The following is a 19,074-nucleotide window of genomic DNA, read 5'->3' on the forward strand; positions in this document are numbered from 1 at the left end:
AATAAATAAATCTATTAAAAGAAAAAAGGGCCGGGTAGTGGTTAGCACACGGCTTTAATCCCAGCACTCGGGAGGCAGAGCCAGGCAAATCTCTATGAGTTCGAGGCCAGCCTGGGCTACCAAGTGAGTTCCAGGAAAGGCACAAAGTTACACAGAGAAACCCTGTCTCGAAAAACAAAAACAAAAACCCAACCAAACAAAACAAATAAACAAAAACCAAAAAACAAAACAAAACAAAAAAAAGAAAGAAAGAAAAGAAAAGAAAATTCCTGCTGGAGAGGTGTCACCAGTGAAGCACTGCTCTTCCTGAGGACCCGGGTTCCATTCCCAGCCTCCACATCAGGAGCTCACAACTCCGTGTAATTCCAGCTCCAGGGGGGTCCAGCACCTTGGGCTCTGCGGGCACCTGCTCGCATGTACCTATACCACCCCCACCTAATTTTAAAATACTGTTAAAGGTTTTACCTAGTTCTTTTCATGTCTGTAATACATTGTTGCAGTGTAATAGATCTCTTGAACTTGCTCCTTCTGTATAGCTGGGGCGTGGTAGCCTTTGACCGTCTCTCCCCAGAACTACCGTTCTCTCCCCTGCCTGGACGAGTGTGGCTGTTTGCCATTGTGTATCTAAATAAGGTCATGCAGGATCCACCCTCCTGTGCTGGCTTGCTTCACTTAACATAAAGTCCTTCTCTTTCATCTAAGCTGTTGAAAACCATAGGGATTTCCTCCTCTTTTGCCTCTTCCCCCTCTTCCTCTTTCTTCTTTTTTTAGACAAGAACTATGTAGCCCTGGCTGATCTAGAACTGGCTTTGTAGGTAGACTAGGCTGGCCTTGAACTCACAGACATCTGCCTGCCTCTGCTGGGATTAAAGGCATGTGCCACCACGTCCTACGTTTCTTCTTTTTTAAAAGCTGGATGGTTTTCCAGCATGTGCAGATACCACGTTCTCTTTTCCATTCGGTAGTTGACGGTAGTTGACGGGCACTCGGGTTGACTCCACCCACACCTCGGCTTTTGCCACAGTCAGCGTGAGGCTCCTGTGTCCAGTCTACCCTGTCTCCTGTTCCTGTGCTGTCCTGGGTGGTCAAACACTGAGTGTGTGTCCTCTGCCTTAGTCCTCATGTCCCTGCTGCCTCCTCCTGCTTTATGTTACCTATTAAAACTAAGACTTCTTTCTTTCTTTTTCTTTTTTTTTTTTTTTTTTTTTTGGTTTTTCGAGACAGGGTTTCTCTGTGTAGTTTTGGTGCCTGTCCTGGAACTCGCTCTGTAGACCAGGCTGGCCTCGAACTCACAGAGATCCGCCTGACTCTGCCTCCTGAGTGCTAGGATTAAAGGCGTGCGCCACCACTGCCTGGCTAAGACTTATTTCTTTTTAATCCAAAAAAGTTTTATTTTGTTGTAGCCAAAATGTTTTGCCTTTGAGCCTAGTATAAGACAGCTTGGCCTGTTTCAAAATCACAAGCACATTTGTTATTCGTCTTCTGACAACAAGTTTCCCAAGTTCGATCCCTTTAGTAGACCAAGACTATAGTAGATGGAGGAGGGATGACAGTGAGCAGTGCGGCAGAATAAATGGTTGGTAAGTCATCTTTAGATCAGTGTACCTTTAGGAGGAAACCTTTGGTGTTTGTGAACCTCCAACAGTCTTTTTGGCAATGTTTTACCTCAGAGTTATATGGGTGAGTCTAACCTAACCCCTCAATTTATGCGTTATTAAGCTCTCTAATCTTAAATTTCCTCATCTGTAAATGATATAATAGCACTTCCTGTGTGGAGTGCTTGGAAGAGTTACAGAGGTGCACGCGAAGCACTTAGCCCAGCACGCGACCCGTCACAGACCTGCACTGAGGCAGTGAGTGTTCGTGTACACACCTGCCTTAACTCCTTCTCCAGAGAATTTACTCCTGGAGAACTAACACATCAATCTCCGTATTCCCATGGTGTCTAAGATTGCACCTTAGAGCCTATTTAGCAAGATCTGTTGAATCATGAATTAACAAATAGTCAGAATTATAAAGTTCCAATGGGAGGAAGGAAGAGGAACGATTTTTTTTTTTTTTTAAGCAGTGCTTGGGTGTGGAATGCTGAGCCTCACACAAGCTGAGCAAGATCTTGACTGAGTCACATTAACAACCCCAGGGATTGATTGACACTTGCTAGTAGGCCCTTGAGCTGGCCTCCAGGTCAGATTTCCTGTTCTGGGCTGCAGGCACTGGGACCAGGTCAAAGACGAAATCCAGCGGGAGTTTGATCAGGAATCGGAAAGCTTCACCTTGGAACAGATTGTGCAGCTTGGCATGGATCAGCATGTGGAGAAAATAGGGGAGATATCTGCCTCTGCAACCAAAGAGCTGGCCATAGAAGTGGTATGATGCCATCCATACCTCCCCAGCCTCCTGGGCGCCAACTTCCAGCCCTGCCACGTTTGAGGCCCCTCCCAGGCTCCTCTCACCTTTGTGCACTAGATAGATACATGCTTACTCCGTCCTCCAATTTCTCTTCACAGGGATTACAAAACATTGCCAAAACCTGGGACGTGATTCAGCTAGACATAGTACCCTACAAGGACAAGGGTCATCACCGGCTCAGGTAGAGGGGCTCCAGATGAGGTTGGCCCATGTGGCCTGAGCTGCAGAGTGAGGCTAAGGTACTGACAGATGGGTATGGAAAATGACTTGTAGCCTTTTTGCCCCAGGGGTACTGAAGAAGTATTCCAGGCACTGGAGGATAACCAGGTGGCCCTGTCAACCATGAAGGCCTCTCGATTCGTGAAGGCCTTCGAGAAGGATGTGGACCACTGGGAGCGCTGCCTCTCCCTCATTCTAGAAGTTATTGAGATGGTGCTCACGGTGCAGCGACAGTGGATGTACCTGGAGGTCAGAATCCACAGTGCCTGGGCTCTCCCTACCCTGCATCAGCTCTTCTGTATGTGGGAGCCTAGAAACCGGTCCGGTATGAGTGTCGTTCCCCCACCTTCTGAGACTCGGCCTTCGGACTCTTGTCTGTGTATCTCACATTCCCACCCAGGCAAGCCTCCGTTCTTCCAGATTTCCGTTTTCCTCTTGGGCTCTGTCTTGAATTCCCGATCCCAACGTGGCTTCTGGACCTTGGGCGTCTTGCCATGGTTTCTAATAGTCCAGCTAGTATATTCAGTGGTCTGGGAACAGGGGGCAGAGTATGGAGGGTGTGTGAGAAATGGTCTCTCATCCCACTGTGATGTCCCTCAGAATATCTTCATTGGAGAAGACATCCGAAAGCAGCTGCCCAATGAGTCGGCCCTGTTTGACCAGGTCAATAACAACTGGAAAGCCATCATGGACCGGATGAGCAAAGACAGCAATGCTCTCCGGAGCACCCACTACCCAGGTGAGAGCTCCATGGGCAATTGCTCCGACAGCTATCACTGGGTCTATGCCTTTGTGAGGTCACGGCCACAGACTTCATCACTGAAAACGATTTCATCGTCACTATCATTAGTAGTTATGTTTAATACCATTGCTACTGTGGGTAGTAATACCACCACTATTTGGAAACATTTGCTAATATTAGTCATCAATATTATTACTAATTATCATTTTTACAGTAAATCAAGATAGACTAATGCTTAAGTAGAATATCATATACTGCTTTAGAGCATGGGCTACAGAGCCAGCTTTGGGTTCAAAACCCAACACAGGCTTTATTGGTCCCGTGCACTTGGCAGCTTGCTCCTGGCACACTGCAGTTTCTTCATCTGTCATGGGAGTTTTGGGAAGGACTGTGAAGGAGCAGGGACTCTCTCAGTACAGCAGGGGGTGCTGGGTTACCAACACTGGTCCTGGCAGCCCTCACTGAAAACTGCTCTTCTCAAGCTGAGTCACAGCGACTGCTTGCACTCAAGTGAGCTAGGTAAATGGACTAACTCACAAAGCCACAAAAACTATGATCCCGTTGTTGGATATATGCAACAAGCATCTGGACCATGGTTTCCAAGTCTTTCTGTGACCTCCAGGGATCACCTGGGTCATCCAAAGACTCCAATAGCCTGCAGACACTCTACCTGCTTGAAGGTTCACACTCACAATCATTGGTGCCTTCTTTCAAAGGACAGAATGTGGGAAGACATGGGGAAAGCTCCAAGGGGTAGGGAGGTGGACTGGGAGGAAGCTAAGATTTCTGGGAGTTTACAAGCATGAACACATCTTGTTGAAAATCTCAAATTGGCCTTTGTGGTAGAACTTTTTCTTTTCTTTTTAAGATAGTCAAAGAGATGTGTTTACTTCAAGAACACAATCTTGAGTTTGGACCCTGCACTTTCTGTGAATGTATAGGTGTGTGGATTTGTGTAGTATGGTGTGTTTTGTGTACACATATGGGTGTGTGCATGTGTGTGCCAGAGGGCAGGAGTCCAGTAATTGACTTTGGATGTCTTCCTCTATCACTTTACCTTATTTCTTTATTTTATCTTTTTATTCTTGATCCTTTTTCTCCCTCCATGCCCCCCCTACTCCTGCTCTCCCTCAGATTCATGACCTCTTTGTTCACTAATTCTTATAGCATGTGTATATGTATACACACATATGTTCCTAATTATAACTGTTCCATCCATATCATGTTACTTGTATGTACGTTTTCAGGGCTGACCATTTCTCTCTGGACAACCAATTGTGTGCCTCCCTGGGAGAGGCCACCTCTCCTGCTCCCAGTTTTTCTCAGTTGCCTATAGTTCTTTGTGTAGGGTTGAAGCCTCAAGGGCTTTTCTCCATCCAGTTTGGTGTGTTCATTGGTATCAACCTTTTTTCAGATCACATTTGGGCAGTCGTGTTGGTGAGACTTTCCGAGCGTAGCTTGTGCTGTTGCTAGGACACACACTCTCGCGGCACACTCCCTGATCCTCTTACAGTCTTTCCGCCCCCTCTTCCGCAGCGTTCCCTGAGCCCTAGGTGGGAGAGTGTTTTGTAGATGTATCCCCTGGGACTGGGCTCCACAACTCTGCATTCTAACTGGTTGTGGTTTTCTGTAGTGGTCTCCATCCGTTGCAAAGAGAAGTTTCCTTGATGAGGGGTGAGGGAATAAGGACAAATTGTTGTTAGGGATTATGGTGGTTTAGTAAATTAGTGGTTGTAGACTGTCCTCCAATAACCACAACTTCATTGGCAACAAGTACTAGTTAGCTAGGTTTCCAGAACCAGGCATGGTTTCTCTTTGGTTGAGTGGGTCTTAAGTCTAATTAGAGAACTGTTGGTGACCGCCAAGGTATGGTGCCCCTACTGCACTCTTGGGGTTGTCATGCCATGCTGGTCTTGATGTGGTTCATAGGTGTCATAGCTGGGTAGGACTATTGGTTACCTTCCTCCTTTGGAAGCTTGCATGATGCCTTCTGGTTCTATGAAAGCCAGTCCTCAGGGGTTACTTAGGTCAGTTCCAGCTCAGGAGTTTCTGTGCCCTGTTTCTGAAGTACATGGTGTTTTCAACAACTCACCTTCCACCTCTGGAAGATACCCAGGGCAACTGCAATAGGCTGCATGTTTTGGGAGTCTCTTGAGTAGCCTTGGGTTTGTGTTGGCTCTTACTACTATTTCACAGGCAAAGAGATCAAAATTCAATGATGCTAATGAAAGTGCTAGTGAGCTGAAGACTGTTACTGTGGTCGCCTTCGCCTCCTAGTTGAGTGGCCGCTGCGCTGTCACGATTGCTTTCGTTGTGGGCCTGTGATGTCTTTAATGACTTGGCTTGCTGGACTGTGTCAACTGCAGAGTCATTTTTGATTTTCAGAAACTCTTGAGCTGAACAGTGAAGCCCCAAGTTCTTAGGTGTAATAGGACTGCTGTTCTAAAGACTGGTGAGGAGTGGAGCCACCGCATGGGACGCCTAGTCAATAATGTGTGAGCTCGTCATACGTAGTCATGTGTAATGAATAAGGAAGAGAGTGGGATAAGTATGCATAGGGATTGGGGATATTTCTCTGTCTCCAAAAGCCCTTATGGCAATCTGTACCTCAAACTCAAGAGCTGTAAGCAGAGCTGGGCATTCTAGATCTACTCAGGGCAGCAGTGGAAAGGCCGTCAAATGTTATTCATCACCTTCTCCTCAGACCTCCTGGAAACCCTGATAGAAATGAACTCGATCCTGGAAGACATTCAGAAGTCTCTGGACATGTACTTAGAGACCAAGCGCCATGCGTTTCCTCGCTTCTATTTCCTGTCCAATGATGACCTGCTGGAGATTCTGGGCCAGTCCCGGAACCCGGAGGCTGTGCAGCCACACCTCAAAAAATGCTTTGACAACATCAAACTGCTGAGAATCCAAAAGGTCAACAGAGGTGGCCACGATGGGAAAGAGGGCTGGGAAGGAATAGTGAGATCAAGGTATTCGAGGCTTTGGAAGGGACCACGCTCTCCTAGCAGGAGGGTGGCATTACTTAATGATTGTAGATCCTCACATAGAACTTTCCAGAACTGGTAGTATTGAGAGGAGTAAAGAGAAGAAATTACCTTTAAAGGGCACAAATGCTTGTAGAACAGTCGATCTCAACCTGTGGGTCTCAACCCCCCTGGGCGTTGAATATCAGATACTTACTTTACAATTCATAACAGTAGCAAAATTATGATTCATAACAGTATCAAAATTACGGTATGAAGTAGCAACAAATAATTTTATGGTTGGGGGGGTCACCACAACATGAGGAACTGTATGAAAGGATTGCAGCCTTAGGAAGGCTGAGAACCACTGCTCCAGAAGTTTACCAAGAGTGGGGCCCGGAGATGGATGACTTGTCTCTTCTACAGGTTGGGGGCTCCAGCAGCAAATGGGAAGCGGTAGGAATGTTTTCAGGCGATGGCGAGTACATTGATTTCCTCCACCCAGTACTTCTAGAAGGACCTGTGGAGGTGAGTGGTGGCAAAGGTCTTAGAAGCAAACTGTTTTTCGATTAGAAAGTTTGCTTGACCACACCTTTAATCCCAGCGCTCTCGAGGCAGAGGCGGGCGGATCTCTGAGTTTGAGGCCAGCCTGGGCTACAGAGCCAGTTAAGGACAGCCAGGGCTACACAGAGAAACCCTGTCTCAAAAAAAATCAAAGGAAGAAAGTAAGCTTGGCTCCATGAGGAGAGTCCATTTCCACGAAGGGAGATGAGCTTGCTTTGTGGTTGCTGTTTCTTCCGTCAGGCATGGACTTGACATTTTCACCCCTCCTTAAACTCAAGTTTCCATCCAGTGCTCCAACCCTTGGCCTCCTGCCTCCACGTCCTTTGGAGACCCATGCCCGCTATTGCCTAACTGCGCTTTTCCTCCTGGGTCCTCAGCCCCCCTCGGTCTTATTTCCCCTGCGCCTTCTCTTGGGGAACCTCAGCCACCGGCCCTTGGACGGAGCCCTTGTGTTACTTCCTTCTCCCTAGGCCTGGCTTGGTGATGTGGAACGGGCCATGAGGACAACCCTGCGGGATTTGCTTCGGAACTGCCGATTGGCCCTGAAGAAATTCCTCAACAAGAGGGACAAATGGGTCAAGGAGTGGGCTGGCCAGGTGAGCTGGGGCCACACCAGTGGGGGACAGTGGAGCTAACAGAGCAGCATGTGGAAAGACAGACTCCAGGGCTTCCTGCTCCCCCCTCCAGGCTTGGTCCTCACACTCTATGTAATGGAACCGGGGCTCCCGACCCAAGACACACGTGCCATCCTTCAGGGCAGACTGGGCATAGTAACACTGGGTTCTGGAAGAAGATGGAACTCAAGAAGGGGCTGTGTAGGTGGCTAAAGGCAGGGCCTGGGAATCAGCTTCTGTACCCACCTTAGATGGTGATCGCGGCTAGTCAGATCCAGTGGACAGCTGATGTCACCAAGTGCCTGATGACTGCTAAGGAGCGCTCAGACAAGAAAATTCTCAAGGTCATGAAGAAGAAGCAGGTGGGGAGCTTTTCAAGTATGGGACAGGCCTGGAGTTGGAATTGGTGTGTAGGTAGAACCAGAACTGGACATGAGCTGGTTGGAACGAGCCAGAACAAGGGTGCTCTGTGGCAGAAACACTGGGGATCGTACAGTGTGCAGCAGAGGTAGGCTGTCCTGGGAAGATGCTGGGTATAGGAATTGTAGGGGATTGGCGCAGAGTCAGGTGACGCCAGGTCAGGATGTGGTGTCATTCAGCTTTGGCTACACTGCTCCATCTGTTCTTGCCTATTGCCCATTCCACAGGTGTCAATACTAAATAAGTATTCAGAAGCCATCAGGGGGAACTTGACCAAGATCATGAGGCTTAAAATTGTGGCTCTGGTGACGATAGAAATCCACGCTCGGGACGTGCTGGAGAAGCTGTACAAGAGCGGCCTCATGGACGTCAATGCTTTCGACTGGCTGAGCCAGCTTCGCTTCTACTGGGAGAAGGTGTCAGACGGCCGACTCGCTGCTCTTTCATCCCCAAACTGACCCATAATGCTTTTCATTCGTGGCTGTGTGCTATATTCTGTTTTTTTTCCCCTTCAGTTTTTCGAGACAGGGTTTCTCTGTGTAGCTTTGGTGCCTTTCCTGGAACTCTCTCTGTAGCCCAGGCTGGCCTCGAACTCACAGAGATCCGCCTGGCTCTGCCTCCCAAGTGCTGAGATTAAAGGCGTGCGCCACCACCGCCCAGCTGTGTGCTGTATTCTAACCCAACCCTTTATTCTGTCACAGCTTCTTCTTACAAGTTTTCTCTCTCTCACTCCCAGTTCACGAGTGGCAAATAGTTATTCCAGGCACTCTTCCCTAACGGTGCCACTTGGCAGTGACTCAGAGCCCAGGCAGCTGTTTCCATGGATTGGGGTTGGGGGACATGCAGTATGGAACCCATTTTCTGTCTTGGCCCTAAACCATCCCTCCTTTGAACTCTAAAACAGAACCCCTAATCTACCTGCAGCCCACCTGACCTCTCTGAGCCCTACAGGTAGCCGTTTCTTTCTCTGCTCTTCCCCCCAAACCCATCCCTGTCTCATCCTGTCCTGTTTTCCCAGGATGTTGATGACTGTGTAATCCGCCAGACCAACACACAATTCCAATACGGTTATGAGTACTTGGGGAACTCTGGCCGGCTGGTCATCACCCCCCTGACAGACAGGTCTGCTGTGGGGATGAACGGGTGTTTGGGGGAGGGGCCGCAGAGACAACAGACTTCTAGGAGTCTGACTCGAGCCACGTCCCAAATTCTCAGATGTTACATGACTTTGACCACGGCCCTGCACCTTCACCGAGGGGGCTCACCCAAAGGCCCAGCAGGCACTGGGAAGACAGAAACAGTCAAGGACTTGGGCAAAGCGCTGGGGATATACGTCATTGTGGTCAACTGCTCCGAGGGCCTGGACTATAAGTCCATGGGCAGAATGTACTCAGGACTAGCCCAGGTCAGTACCCTGCCTCCCCATCCTAAAGGTCCTTTGCACGTCTTTTAGTACCTGAAAATCAACTGAAACCCAAATCTGGTTTATACCTTTACAGCTTACAAGACAGCTTGCCTGAGGTGATTCTTACAATCATAGTAAAGAAGGTGAAACTCCTTCAGCTCCCTGAGTTTCCCCAGTGCATGTGTGCAAACTAAGGTCATGAAGGGATTAGACAGAGTATGTACAGAAACCCCAGCACACAGGAGCTGCTCAGTGCACACGGGTTCCAACCACATCTTTGGCTGCTGTCTGATGTAGAGCTCTGGCCAGAAGCTATGGCACTGTCACTCTGGTCCCCCTGTACCCCCTGTTTCAGAGGCCACCTTTCCTACCAAAGCATTTTCAGGAAGAGTGTGTTAATCTTTGTGTTAATCTGTGTTCTAGGATCTCAGGGCACCTCTCTTTGTGTTAATCTGTGTTCTAGGATCTCAGGGCACCTCTCTTTGTGTTAATCTGTGGTCTAGCACCTCAGGACACCTCTCCTGCTTCAGTGACCCTGTCTCTCCCTCCCTCCACAGACTGGAGCCTGGGGCTGCTTTGATGAATTTAACCGCATCAATATTGAGGTGTTGTCCGTGGTGGCCCAGCAGATCCTGTCCATCCTATCTGCCTTGACTGCCAACCTCACCCGTTTCCATTTTGAGGGCTTTGAAATAAATCTGGTGTGGTCTTGTGGGATCTTCATCACCATGAATCCTGGTAGGTGGCAGGACCCGAAAACATGGGGGTGCAGGGGGTGAGAACTGGGTGTCTAGGATAAGTATTGTGTCCCTTCCCTCTCCCTCCCTGTGTCAAAGTGCTTAGTCAGCTAAGAACTACTTGACTAAAGAGACCCACCTTAGTCAGCTTTCCACGGCTGTGATAAAATCCCCAGGACGATTTAGCTTAAGGCTGAAAGGTTGGTTTTGGTTTCACGATCTCAGCCCATGGACCGTCATTTCTGAGCCTTTGGTAAGGGGAGGCAGGATGTCATGAAGGAGGTGTGTGGTGGAGCAGGACTGCTCATTTCACGGTGACCAGGAAGAGAGGGAGGGGGGAGGCAAGGAGGCAGGGAGAGAGAGAGGAGAGAAAGATTCATTGATTCATAGGTATACTCCAATGATTTACTTCTTTTATGTAGACCACACCTTCTAAAGCTTCCATTAATAGACATAAATCTGTGAGGAACAGCCCATTGATGAGGTCAGGACCCTGTGATCTGGTCTAATCGATTCCAGAAGGCTCCACCTCTGAATCTGTTGTGTCAGGAACAAAGCCCTTAGGGGACATTTCAGATCCAAATTCCAGCAACAGAAGAGAAGCAGGAACATACAAGGAGAAGAGGAAGTATTTTCTCTTCCTGTTCTCCCAGAAGGGCTCCAGAACCACTATGTGTCTCGATGGAGCCCTAGTCTTCCCAATGGGCTAGCTCGGAGCTCTGCCTCCCATCCCGTTTGGAAAATGGAAGACTCCCTAATGTATAGAGTTCCCTCGCCTCATCGAGGGAACAGCTCTGGGGAAAGGGTATAAGAGAGAGCGTGCTCAGGAAAGCCTCAGATCGGAGCCGCAGCTGTGAGCTCTGTAGGGCCCGTGTGTGCTCCATATAGAACTCACAGCTCTGTGGTTTCAGTTGGAAACAGGGCCACGTGGACAGTAAGGAGCACTTATGAAGAAAGAAGATGGGAAGAGGGAGAGCCAAGGTTAGATGAGGCAGGATTCTGGCTTGGAGCTGGAGCCAGGGAGAATGTTAGGGATAGAGTAAAGGTTGGGTAGAGTGGGATGTTTGGGAGGTCAAGTGAGGACCGGGAAATGTGGTTCAAAACAAAGGACTTTGTCCCCAGGCTATGCTGGCCGCACGGAGCTTCCAGAAAACCTCAAGTCCATGTTCCGCCCAATTGCCATGGTGGTGCCCGATTCTACGCTTATTGCAGAAATCATTCTCTTTGGGGAGGGCTTTGGCAACTGCAAGGTATTCTGACAATCTCTTCCTTCCAATTATTTTAGTTCCTTTGCCTAATTATTCCTTGGAAAGAGGAGCCCCCGAAGGACTCACAATCCATTTATCCTAACAGGAACTTAGAGTACTGTGAGTAGGTTGTGAAGCCAGAGGGGTACAGAGTGGGCGGGGTCTCCCTTCCACCATACCACTAACCGATAACAGCACGCTCCACAGATCTCCTAGCATGGTCCAGAGCACCTTCTAGATGCTTCAAGTCCCTGACCTAGATTCTTATGTCTGTAACTGTTCCCAAATCAAAAGGGGACTTGTGGGAGCTGAGCTATTGTCGTCTCTGCACGGTTCCCAGATCCTGGCCAAGAAGGTGTACACACTGTACTCCCTGGCCGTACAGCAGCTCTCCAGACAGGACCATTATGACTTCGGCCTGCGGGCCCTCACCTCCCTTCTACGCTACGCTGGCAAGAAGCGCCGCCTACAGCCGGATCTGTCTGATGAAGAGGTAGGCCAGACACGTGGCCCTGGCACCTCTGTCTCCATTGGCACTGGTCCGATGGTGTCTTCATGACAGTTTTCCAGGCTCTTTCTCTTCGTGCTCCAGCTAGAGATATTCCACCCACACTCGCCCACCCGACCTGACCCGCCGCCTCACGCCTTGTCTCCTGTGTGGTGGTCCCCATTGTGTTACTGAGGACCCGCTCTGGCATAGCCATTGTTCTTAGGTCTCCCCTTTCCCCATACAGGTTCTGCTGCTCTCCATGAGGGACATGAACATCGCCAAGCTCACATCTGTGGATGTTCCATTGTTCAATGCCATTGTGCAGGACCTTTTCCCCAACATCGAGCTGCCAGTCATAGACTACGGCAAGGTATTTGCCGGTGTGTGTGTGTGTGTGTGTGTGTGTGTGTGTGTGTGTGTGTGTGTGTGACAGAGGACAACTTACAGGAGTCAGTTCTCTTCTTCCACCAGGTGGGTTCCTGGGACGAGAGTCAGATCATCAGGTTTGGAACGCACTGAATCACCTCACTGGCCCGGTGTTTATTCTTTAATAAGCTCCTTGACCTCGTGTGTAACTGTGCATCTGGGAGTAGGAAGTGTGCCGTCATCCACTAGGTGTGACTGAATGACAGTTGGCTCCTCCTTGGACCCACATAAAGAGCTTCCAATCTGACTCATATCCTACAGGCTCATCTGCTCACATTACTTTATTTATTTAGAGACAGGGTGTTACTGTGTAACCCTGGCTGACCTGATACTCCATATCTAGACCAGGCTGACCTATATTCTCAGAGACTGGCCTGCCTCTGTCTCTCCGTGGGTCACCACATCAGACTCCAGTCACTTCTGCTCAGCAGATCCTTGAATTCACTGAAACCTCAGCTCCATTGGCTATAATATCCACTAGCCCTCTCCCACTTCTCCCGTCCTCACGGTGGGAACTTTGAGGAGAGTCCCTGGGAGCCGGGTGGTGTGGGAGAGCAGAGGAGTGGAGGCCGTGTAGAAACTACAGGCACTTTCCTTTCTGTGTTCTGTTAGTCCACGTGCTCTGAGCTCTTTGCAGTTGAAACTGCTAAAATGCTGGATTAAAACATTAAAGAACAAACAACAACAACAACATCCTTTTTAGTGTATTGCTAAAAGGTCGGGAATTCCAGGAGCCTTGGTGCGGGGACAGTGAATGAAGAGACTTTGAGGGCAAGCAGCTTCCAATACTGGTTTGTTTTTCCATGAAAATCTTGTCACTCTAAGGTGGCAGCCCAAGTCTGGAGGTGGACCGGAAAGTCCCAAGCTATGGAAGCCTCGGTCCACAGGGACACACCCTCAGTCAACAGGAAACTGTCTGAGCCCTGGTGATGGGAGATTTCTCCAGCTCAGCCTCACACTGTTTATGGTTATCCGTTTTCTTACTGTGAAATTTAAAACCTCAAGCTTAACCTCCTGGGTGTTTGTAGGTTGTCAGTGCCCCCGGGTGACTGGCAGAAGCCAAGGGGAATGGTTTCTGGAGGAGTGAAGCCTCAGCTCAGGTTCAGAAGAGTGAATACCGAAGCAAATGATCAACAAAGCCCAGAGGGCAGTGCACACCATTCCTATAATCTGCAGCTAATGGAACTCTAAGAGGAAACTTTGCAGATAGCTGTCCTTAATGTTTTCTCAAGGAACCAAGAGAGGAGCTGTGAGCCAGGAACAAGAGAGTGTATTCAGAGTGCGCTGGAAAAGGAGTGAGTGGAATCTGCAGAAACGTCCAGGCATGCTTGTGCGTGGTGCCCTCTCAACACTCTGGAGGTGATGGCGGGCAGACAGTGGGCGCCAGACCAGATCTACACAGTGTTTAAAAAATGTGCAATTTAAGGGCTGGAGAGACGGTACTCACTATCCTTGCAGAGGACCCAGCTTCGGTTCCCAGCACCCACATGGCGGTCCACAACTGCCTGTAACTAAGTTCCAGAGGATTCTGTGCCCTCTTACATTCTTTTGCATACATATGGGGTACATATACTCATGTAGACACATGCATGCACATCAAAACAATAAACAAATCTTTATTTAAAATGTAAAAATAAAACCCTCAGTGGAGAGATAGAGGGCTTCTAGCTAAGGAAAGTCAGTTGTATTGCATGGCGACTGTGCTGAAAATGGACTTCTTCTTCTTTTTTTTTTTCAAGACAGGGTTTCTCTGTGTAGTTTTGGTGCCTATCCTGGATCTCACTTTGTAGACCAGGCTTGGCCTCAAACTCACAGAGATCCGCCTGGCTCTGCCTCCCGAGTGCTGGGATTAAAGGCGTGCGCCACCACCGCCCGGCCCTGAAGACTAACTTCTAAGGTGTGCATCTCACATCCAGAGGGCAAAGGAAGATGAGGAGGGAGATGGCTGACAGGAGGCCCTTTAGCCCACCCCTGAGAGGTCCGGAAGAGGAGCAAGCAGGGCGGAGGTTGCATTTGACATCTGTGGCATCTAGTTCCCAGTCAGCAGGGCAGTGGAGTAAGGAGGGCTTTAGAGGCAGACTGTTTGAATAGTTAGATCGCAGCCAGATATGGAGGTCCACACCTGCATTCCCAGCATCAGAAGGTAGAGGCAGGAGGATCACTGCAGTTTGACTTTAGCCTGGTCTACATTGTAAGTTTGAAGCCAGCCAGAGCTGTGTAACAAGACTGTCTCAGGGAAAAAAGAAAAAGAAAAAAGAAAAGAAAAGGCCGTCGTATCTCTATGATCTGGTGTCTTAATGACCCTGGTGACTGCCTCCCTTCTGGGTGGAGTACTAGGAGATGAAAGGGCGGGAGTCAGGCCTGGAGAACATCCATCGGGTATGAGTGGGAGTGAGTTCCCGCATTGACTGAGGGAACATTTGCAGATGGGATGCTCAGACCTTCTGCTTCCTTTCATCTCACAGCATAAACAACAGTGGCATCCAGACAGGAGAGTGGAAGAATTCTCGAATTCTCTCTGGGGCATTCTTCTGACCCAAGAGGAATGACTAAAACGTGGCGAGAAGGCCTGGCGTGTGTTACCTGCAGAACTGCTCTGCTCACAGTCTAGGAGCCCCAGACTCACATCAGCTTCTGTCTTTTCATCTTCTACAGTCATATATACGGAACTTGGGAGTAGAGTGGGGAGAATCAGGAATTCAAGGCCAGCCTTGGCTATAGAAGGAATCTGAGGCTAGCCTGGCTGTAATGATTATTATTATTACACACACGGAGACACGAGTGAAAAACCAAAGCTCATTGAACACCCGAGTGGAGGTTCTAGTATGAAAGACGTTGGGCGTTAGCAGTGGGAGGGGGAGGTAAGAGAGAAAGAATGGGGACATTTGAGTCAAATTCCTCAGGCAAGAGATTTTGTTTTAAACGCAGAACAACAGACCGGATGGTAAGGGTTCTGAAGGAAGTATCAGCCCTGAGAGAAGAAGTAAGGTGTCTACTTTTTACAAGTCTATGAAAAAAGGGTGGGTCTTACATCACAAGGAAGCAGGCTTAGTCAATATGTGACCCATGGTCCCATGGCACGTGGCAGGAGTCGCTGTCTGGATAGGAGATTGAGGCTTAGTTAATGTGTGACTCAGAAAAAGTGATTATAGTCAGACTGATTCCCGTCCCCCCCAACACACAGCAAAATCAGTGGGGGGCTGGGTGTGTCCTTGTCTGGCTTACAGCCCTATCTCCTTAGGACTTGGTTACCTGGGGGGCCTGAGTTCTCTAACAAAAGAAGCCCGTATAAACAGGAATGAGCCGATGGGAGAGGATAGACAGCCTGGGGGAGGGGGTAGAGCAAACACAGAAACAAAACCATTACGGGCTGTCTCTGCTGAGGAGTGGCGGCCACACCTGTAGACACCGGTACTCTGGAGGCTGAGAGAGGATGGTTATTTGTGTGTATGCATGTAGGTCAGCCCGGGCTGCCAAGACCCCACCCGGACTAAAACAAATGAACTATCAGGATTATCAGAGGATGAAATTCTAATGAAATGTCATTAAGAAAGGACCATGGCAGAGAGAACATGAGACAAAGGGGTGAGAGATAAGACTCAAAGGAAAATCTAGGCAAGATAGCATTCCAGTTGATCTCAAAAGTAGAAACAGAAAGTGGAGGGAGTGGGGTCCCCACAGCTAAAGGAGAATTCACATACACGTGGCCAATCCTTACGATGGCCACCATTGTGAAACTGGAAAACACTGAACAAGGAGACTATTTCACAAGTTTCCAAAGAGGAAAAGAAAAAGGAGGCAGGAGACAAAAGTCTAAAAACAACAGCAACAACAAAAGCTGCGCTGTTCTGTGCTGTCTCAATAATATTCAGTATGTTACTAATGGAGCAGCCTTCAGAATTCCAGAGGTAAACATTTCTGACATCAAATTCTACACCAGCCAACCTATCACGTGGAAGGCGCACTCAGCTGCATTTTCAGTTCCGCTGATTCAGAAACTAACGAACACAAAGCCTTTCTAATGTGTCCAAAAGCTGTAAGAGAGTGTAGCCGGCCGCTAAAGCTCAGATGCCCACTGTGAAAGGTCAGCGGGGAGGCAGACGCAGGAAACATGCTTAATGCAAAGGAAGCTTAACTAATGCTTGGGATGATGCTGAGGAGGGCGTGCAAGATGACGGTCACGGGATGGGCCAAGGGAGCAGGCAATCCACATCAAACCAAGCCTATCCAGCCACTACAGAAATGAACCCCTCTACTAAAAAAAAATCTGAAGCCTTCAGGAGGACTGCTTATAAGAAAGAAATTGATAACTGATGTGACCGTTATTTACAATTAGCTAGCAGAGTTTGGAGGTAGGTTAGTGATCAGCATCTGGGAGAAACAGGAGCAAAAGCCACAGTAACTGTTAGAGCCCTTAGGGAAAACAAAACAGTCTGGAAGAAAAGTCCACATCCTTATGCTAATACTTGGTCGTGTTTACCAGAGACACACCTGAAACTTGAAGACCTGAGAACCAAAGAGATGGCCCGCTAACTACTCATCAGGAGAAAGCTAGGGAACCAGGACAGCCAGCCTAGCTTTTAAGGCAAAAAGCTCTACTGGAAATAGAGGGTCACTTCCTGATCATTAATAAAACATTTGATTCACCAGAAGATAAAACAGATCTAACTTGGATGTACTTAATGATAGACTCAAAAGAACTAAAGCTAAATTGGCTGAATTATAAGGAGACATGACAGTCTCAACCTCTTCCTAAGTAGATCCAGCTGACTGCAAATCACTGTTAAGGGAGATTTCAACAACACAATGGACAACTTTGAATTGATTCATATCTAAAGAAATTTCACTCACGAATCAAAGAATGGTCATTTCTTTTTTGTTTGTTTGTTTGTTTGTTTTTCGAGACAGAGTTTCTCTGTGTAGTTTTGGTGCCTGTCCTGGATCTCGCTCTGTAGCCCAGGCTGGCCTTGAACTCACAGAGATCCGCCTGGCTCTGCCTCCCAAGTGCTGGGATTAAAGGTGTGCGCCACCACCGCCTGGTGAACAGCCATTTCTTTCGCACACACATAGAACATATAGGAACTCTAACCGTGTAAAGACCATGTATCTGCCTCACACAAAGCTGAAAACTAGGAAACCAGGCTGGCTGACTTTAGAACCCGATGTCTTTTGCTGTCCCTTGCGTGTGTGTGTGTGTGTGTGTGTGTGTGTGTGTGTGTGTGTGTGTGTGTGTGTGTGTGTGTTTGTAGTGTATGTGCATGGGTATATACACACAGCAGTCATATGGACACAGGCTGGCCTGATCTGTCACTCTGCTTTATTCCTTGGAGACAGGGTCTCTCACTGACCCTTGAGCGTGGCTGGTCACCAGCAAGCCCCCATGATCCTCTTGTCTCCATCCAACCATAGCACTGGGGTTTCAGGTCCATGTGTAGCCATGCCCAGATTTTTATGTGGGTGCTATAAGTCTAAACTTAGGGCCCCATGCTTGAACAACACGTACTCTTACTCACTGAGCTCCCTCCCCAGCTCTAATGTGCCCAGCTTGCCTTCCTTCCTTCCTTCCTTCCTTCCTTCCTTCCTTCCTTCCTTCCTTCCTTCTTTCTCTCTCTCTCCTTCCCTCCCTCCCTCCCCCTCTCTTTCCCTCCCTCCCTCCTTCCTTCCTTGATACTGATGATCAAACCCAGGGCCTTGCATATTCTATACAAGCAGCCTACCACTGAGCTATATCTTTAGTCCTGGTATCTTACCTCCGCACTAGCCAGTTCTCAGTGAATTAATGAGTTTGAGTGCAAAGGACCTTAGTGTCATTGGTGTCGGTTCGGATGTGTCTTTCCAGGCACTGAAGGAAGTGAGAAAGTCCCTTGGAGGACTCATCCATTTTCTTCCGCTTCTCCCAGATACAGGACACCATCGAGCAGGAGATCCGAGAGATGGGTCTGCAGATCACACCATTTACCCTCACCAAGGTTCTCCAGTTGTATGAAACCAAGAACTCTCGACACTCCACCATGATTGTGGGCGGCACCGGCAGCAGCAAGACCACCTCCTGGAAGATTCTACAGGCCTCCCTAACATCCCTGTGCCGTGCTGGAGAACCCAACTTCAACATCGTTAGAGTATGCAATGGGGCCCCCGTGGGGCCGGCAGGTGCTGGGAGGGGCCAGACCAGGATCCATGGAGGCCTGGGGGAGATGAGCAAGGAGGGGCTGGTGCAGGAGCCCAAGAGAGAGGGGCAGGGGCAGAGGCAGTGGGAGTTTGGGCTGCCAGAACCTCAGAAGTCTCTTGTGGTGTCCTTTGCAGGAGTTCCCTTTGAACCCAAAGGCACTGTCCTTAGGGGAGCTGTATGGAGAATATGACCTCAGCACCAATGAATGGACAGATGGCATCTTATCTAGTGTCATGCGGGCCGCATGTGCAGGTATCCTGTGGGTCGGGTGGGTGAGCAGAGATGTCAGCAGCTCCCCAGAGAGTGGGGACCCTGGGAACAAGAATCACCAACAGGGGTGAAAGGTGCCTGGGAAATGCCTTTAGACAAGGAAGTGCGTGGTGAGGGACACAAGGTAGTCTCTTGGTTTCCTTATCACCCGACTGCCATTAAGATGAGAAGCCAGATGAGAAATGGATCCTTTTTGACGGCCCCGTGGACACACTGTGGATCGAGAGCATGAACTCTGTCATGGACGACAACAAAGTGCTGACCCTCATCAACGGGGAACGCATCTCAATGCCCGAGCAGGTGCTGATGACACAGGCGGCGGCGGCATCCCGGGGGGGGGGGGGGGGGGGGGGGGCTGTAGAAGGGGGGGAGAGCCTAAGTGGTGGCTGG

The 19,074-nt window shown here is 49.0% G+C and overlaps 1 protein-coding gene across 1 annotated transcript in view; it reads left to right on the plus strand.

Annotated features, from left to right (window-relative positions):
• Dnah2 (dynein axonemal heavy chain 2) overlaps positions 1–19,074 on the plus strand; it is a 115,743-nt gene that overhangs the window by 56,186 nt on the left and 40,483 nt on the right. Inside the window, 18 exon segments of the mRNA XM_052757667.1 lie at positions 2,211–2,367; positions 2,508–2,590; positions 2,697–2,877; positions 3,229–3,367; positions 6,075–6,292; positions 6,769–6,870; positions 7,377–7,502; positions 7,772–7,882; positions 8,168–8,356; positions 8,959–9,062; positions 9,156–9,345; positions 9,903–10,083; positions 11,205–11,332; positions 11,670–11,822; positions 12,064–12,189; positions 18,146–18,364; positions 18,549–18,666; positions 18,848–18,984. Coding sequence (XP_052613627.1) covers positions 2,211–2,367; positions 2,508–2,590; positions 2,697–2,877; positions 3,229–3,367; positions 6,075–6,292; positions 6,769–6,870; positions 7,377–7,502; positions 7,772–7,882; positions 8,168–8,356; positions 8,959–9,062; positions 9,156–9,345; positions 9,903–10,083; positions 11,205–11,332; positions 11,670–11,822; positions 12,064–12,189; positions 18,146–18,364; positions 18,549–18,666; positions 18,848–18,984 — 2,662 coding nt within the window.

This window comes from Peromyscus californicus, unplaced genomic scaffold, assembly GCF_007827085.1.
Source record: "Peromyscus californicus insignis strain IS unplaced genomic scaffold, ASM782708v3 Scaffold_3__1_contigs__length_106647218, whole genome shotgun sequence".
NCBI lineage: Eukaryota > Metazoa > Chordata > Mammalia > Rodentia > Cricetidae > Peromyscus > Peromyscus californicus.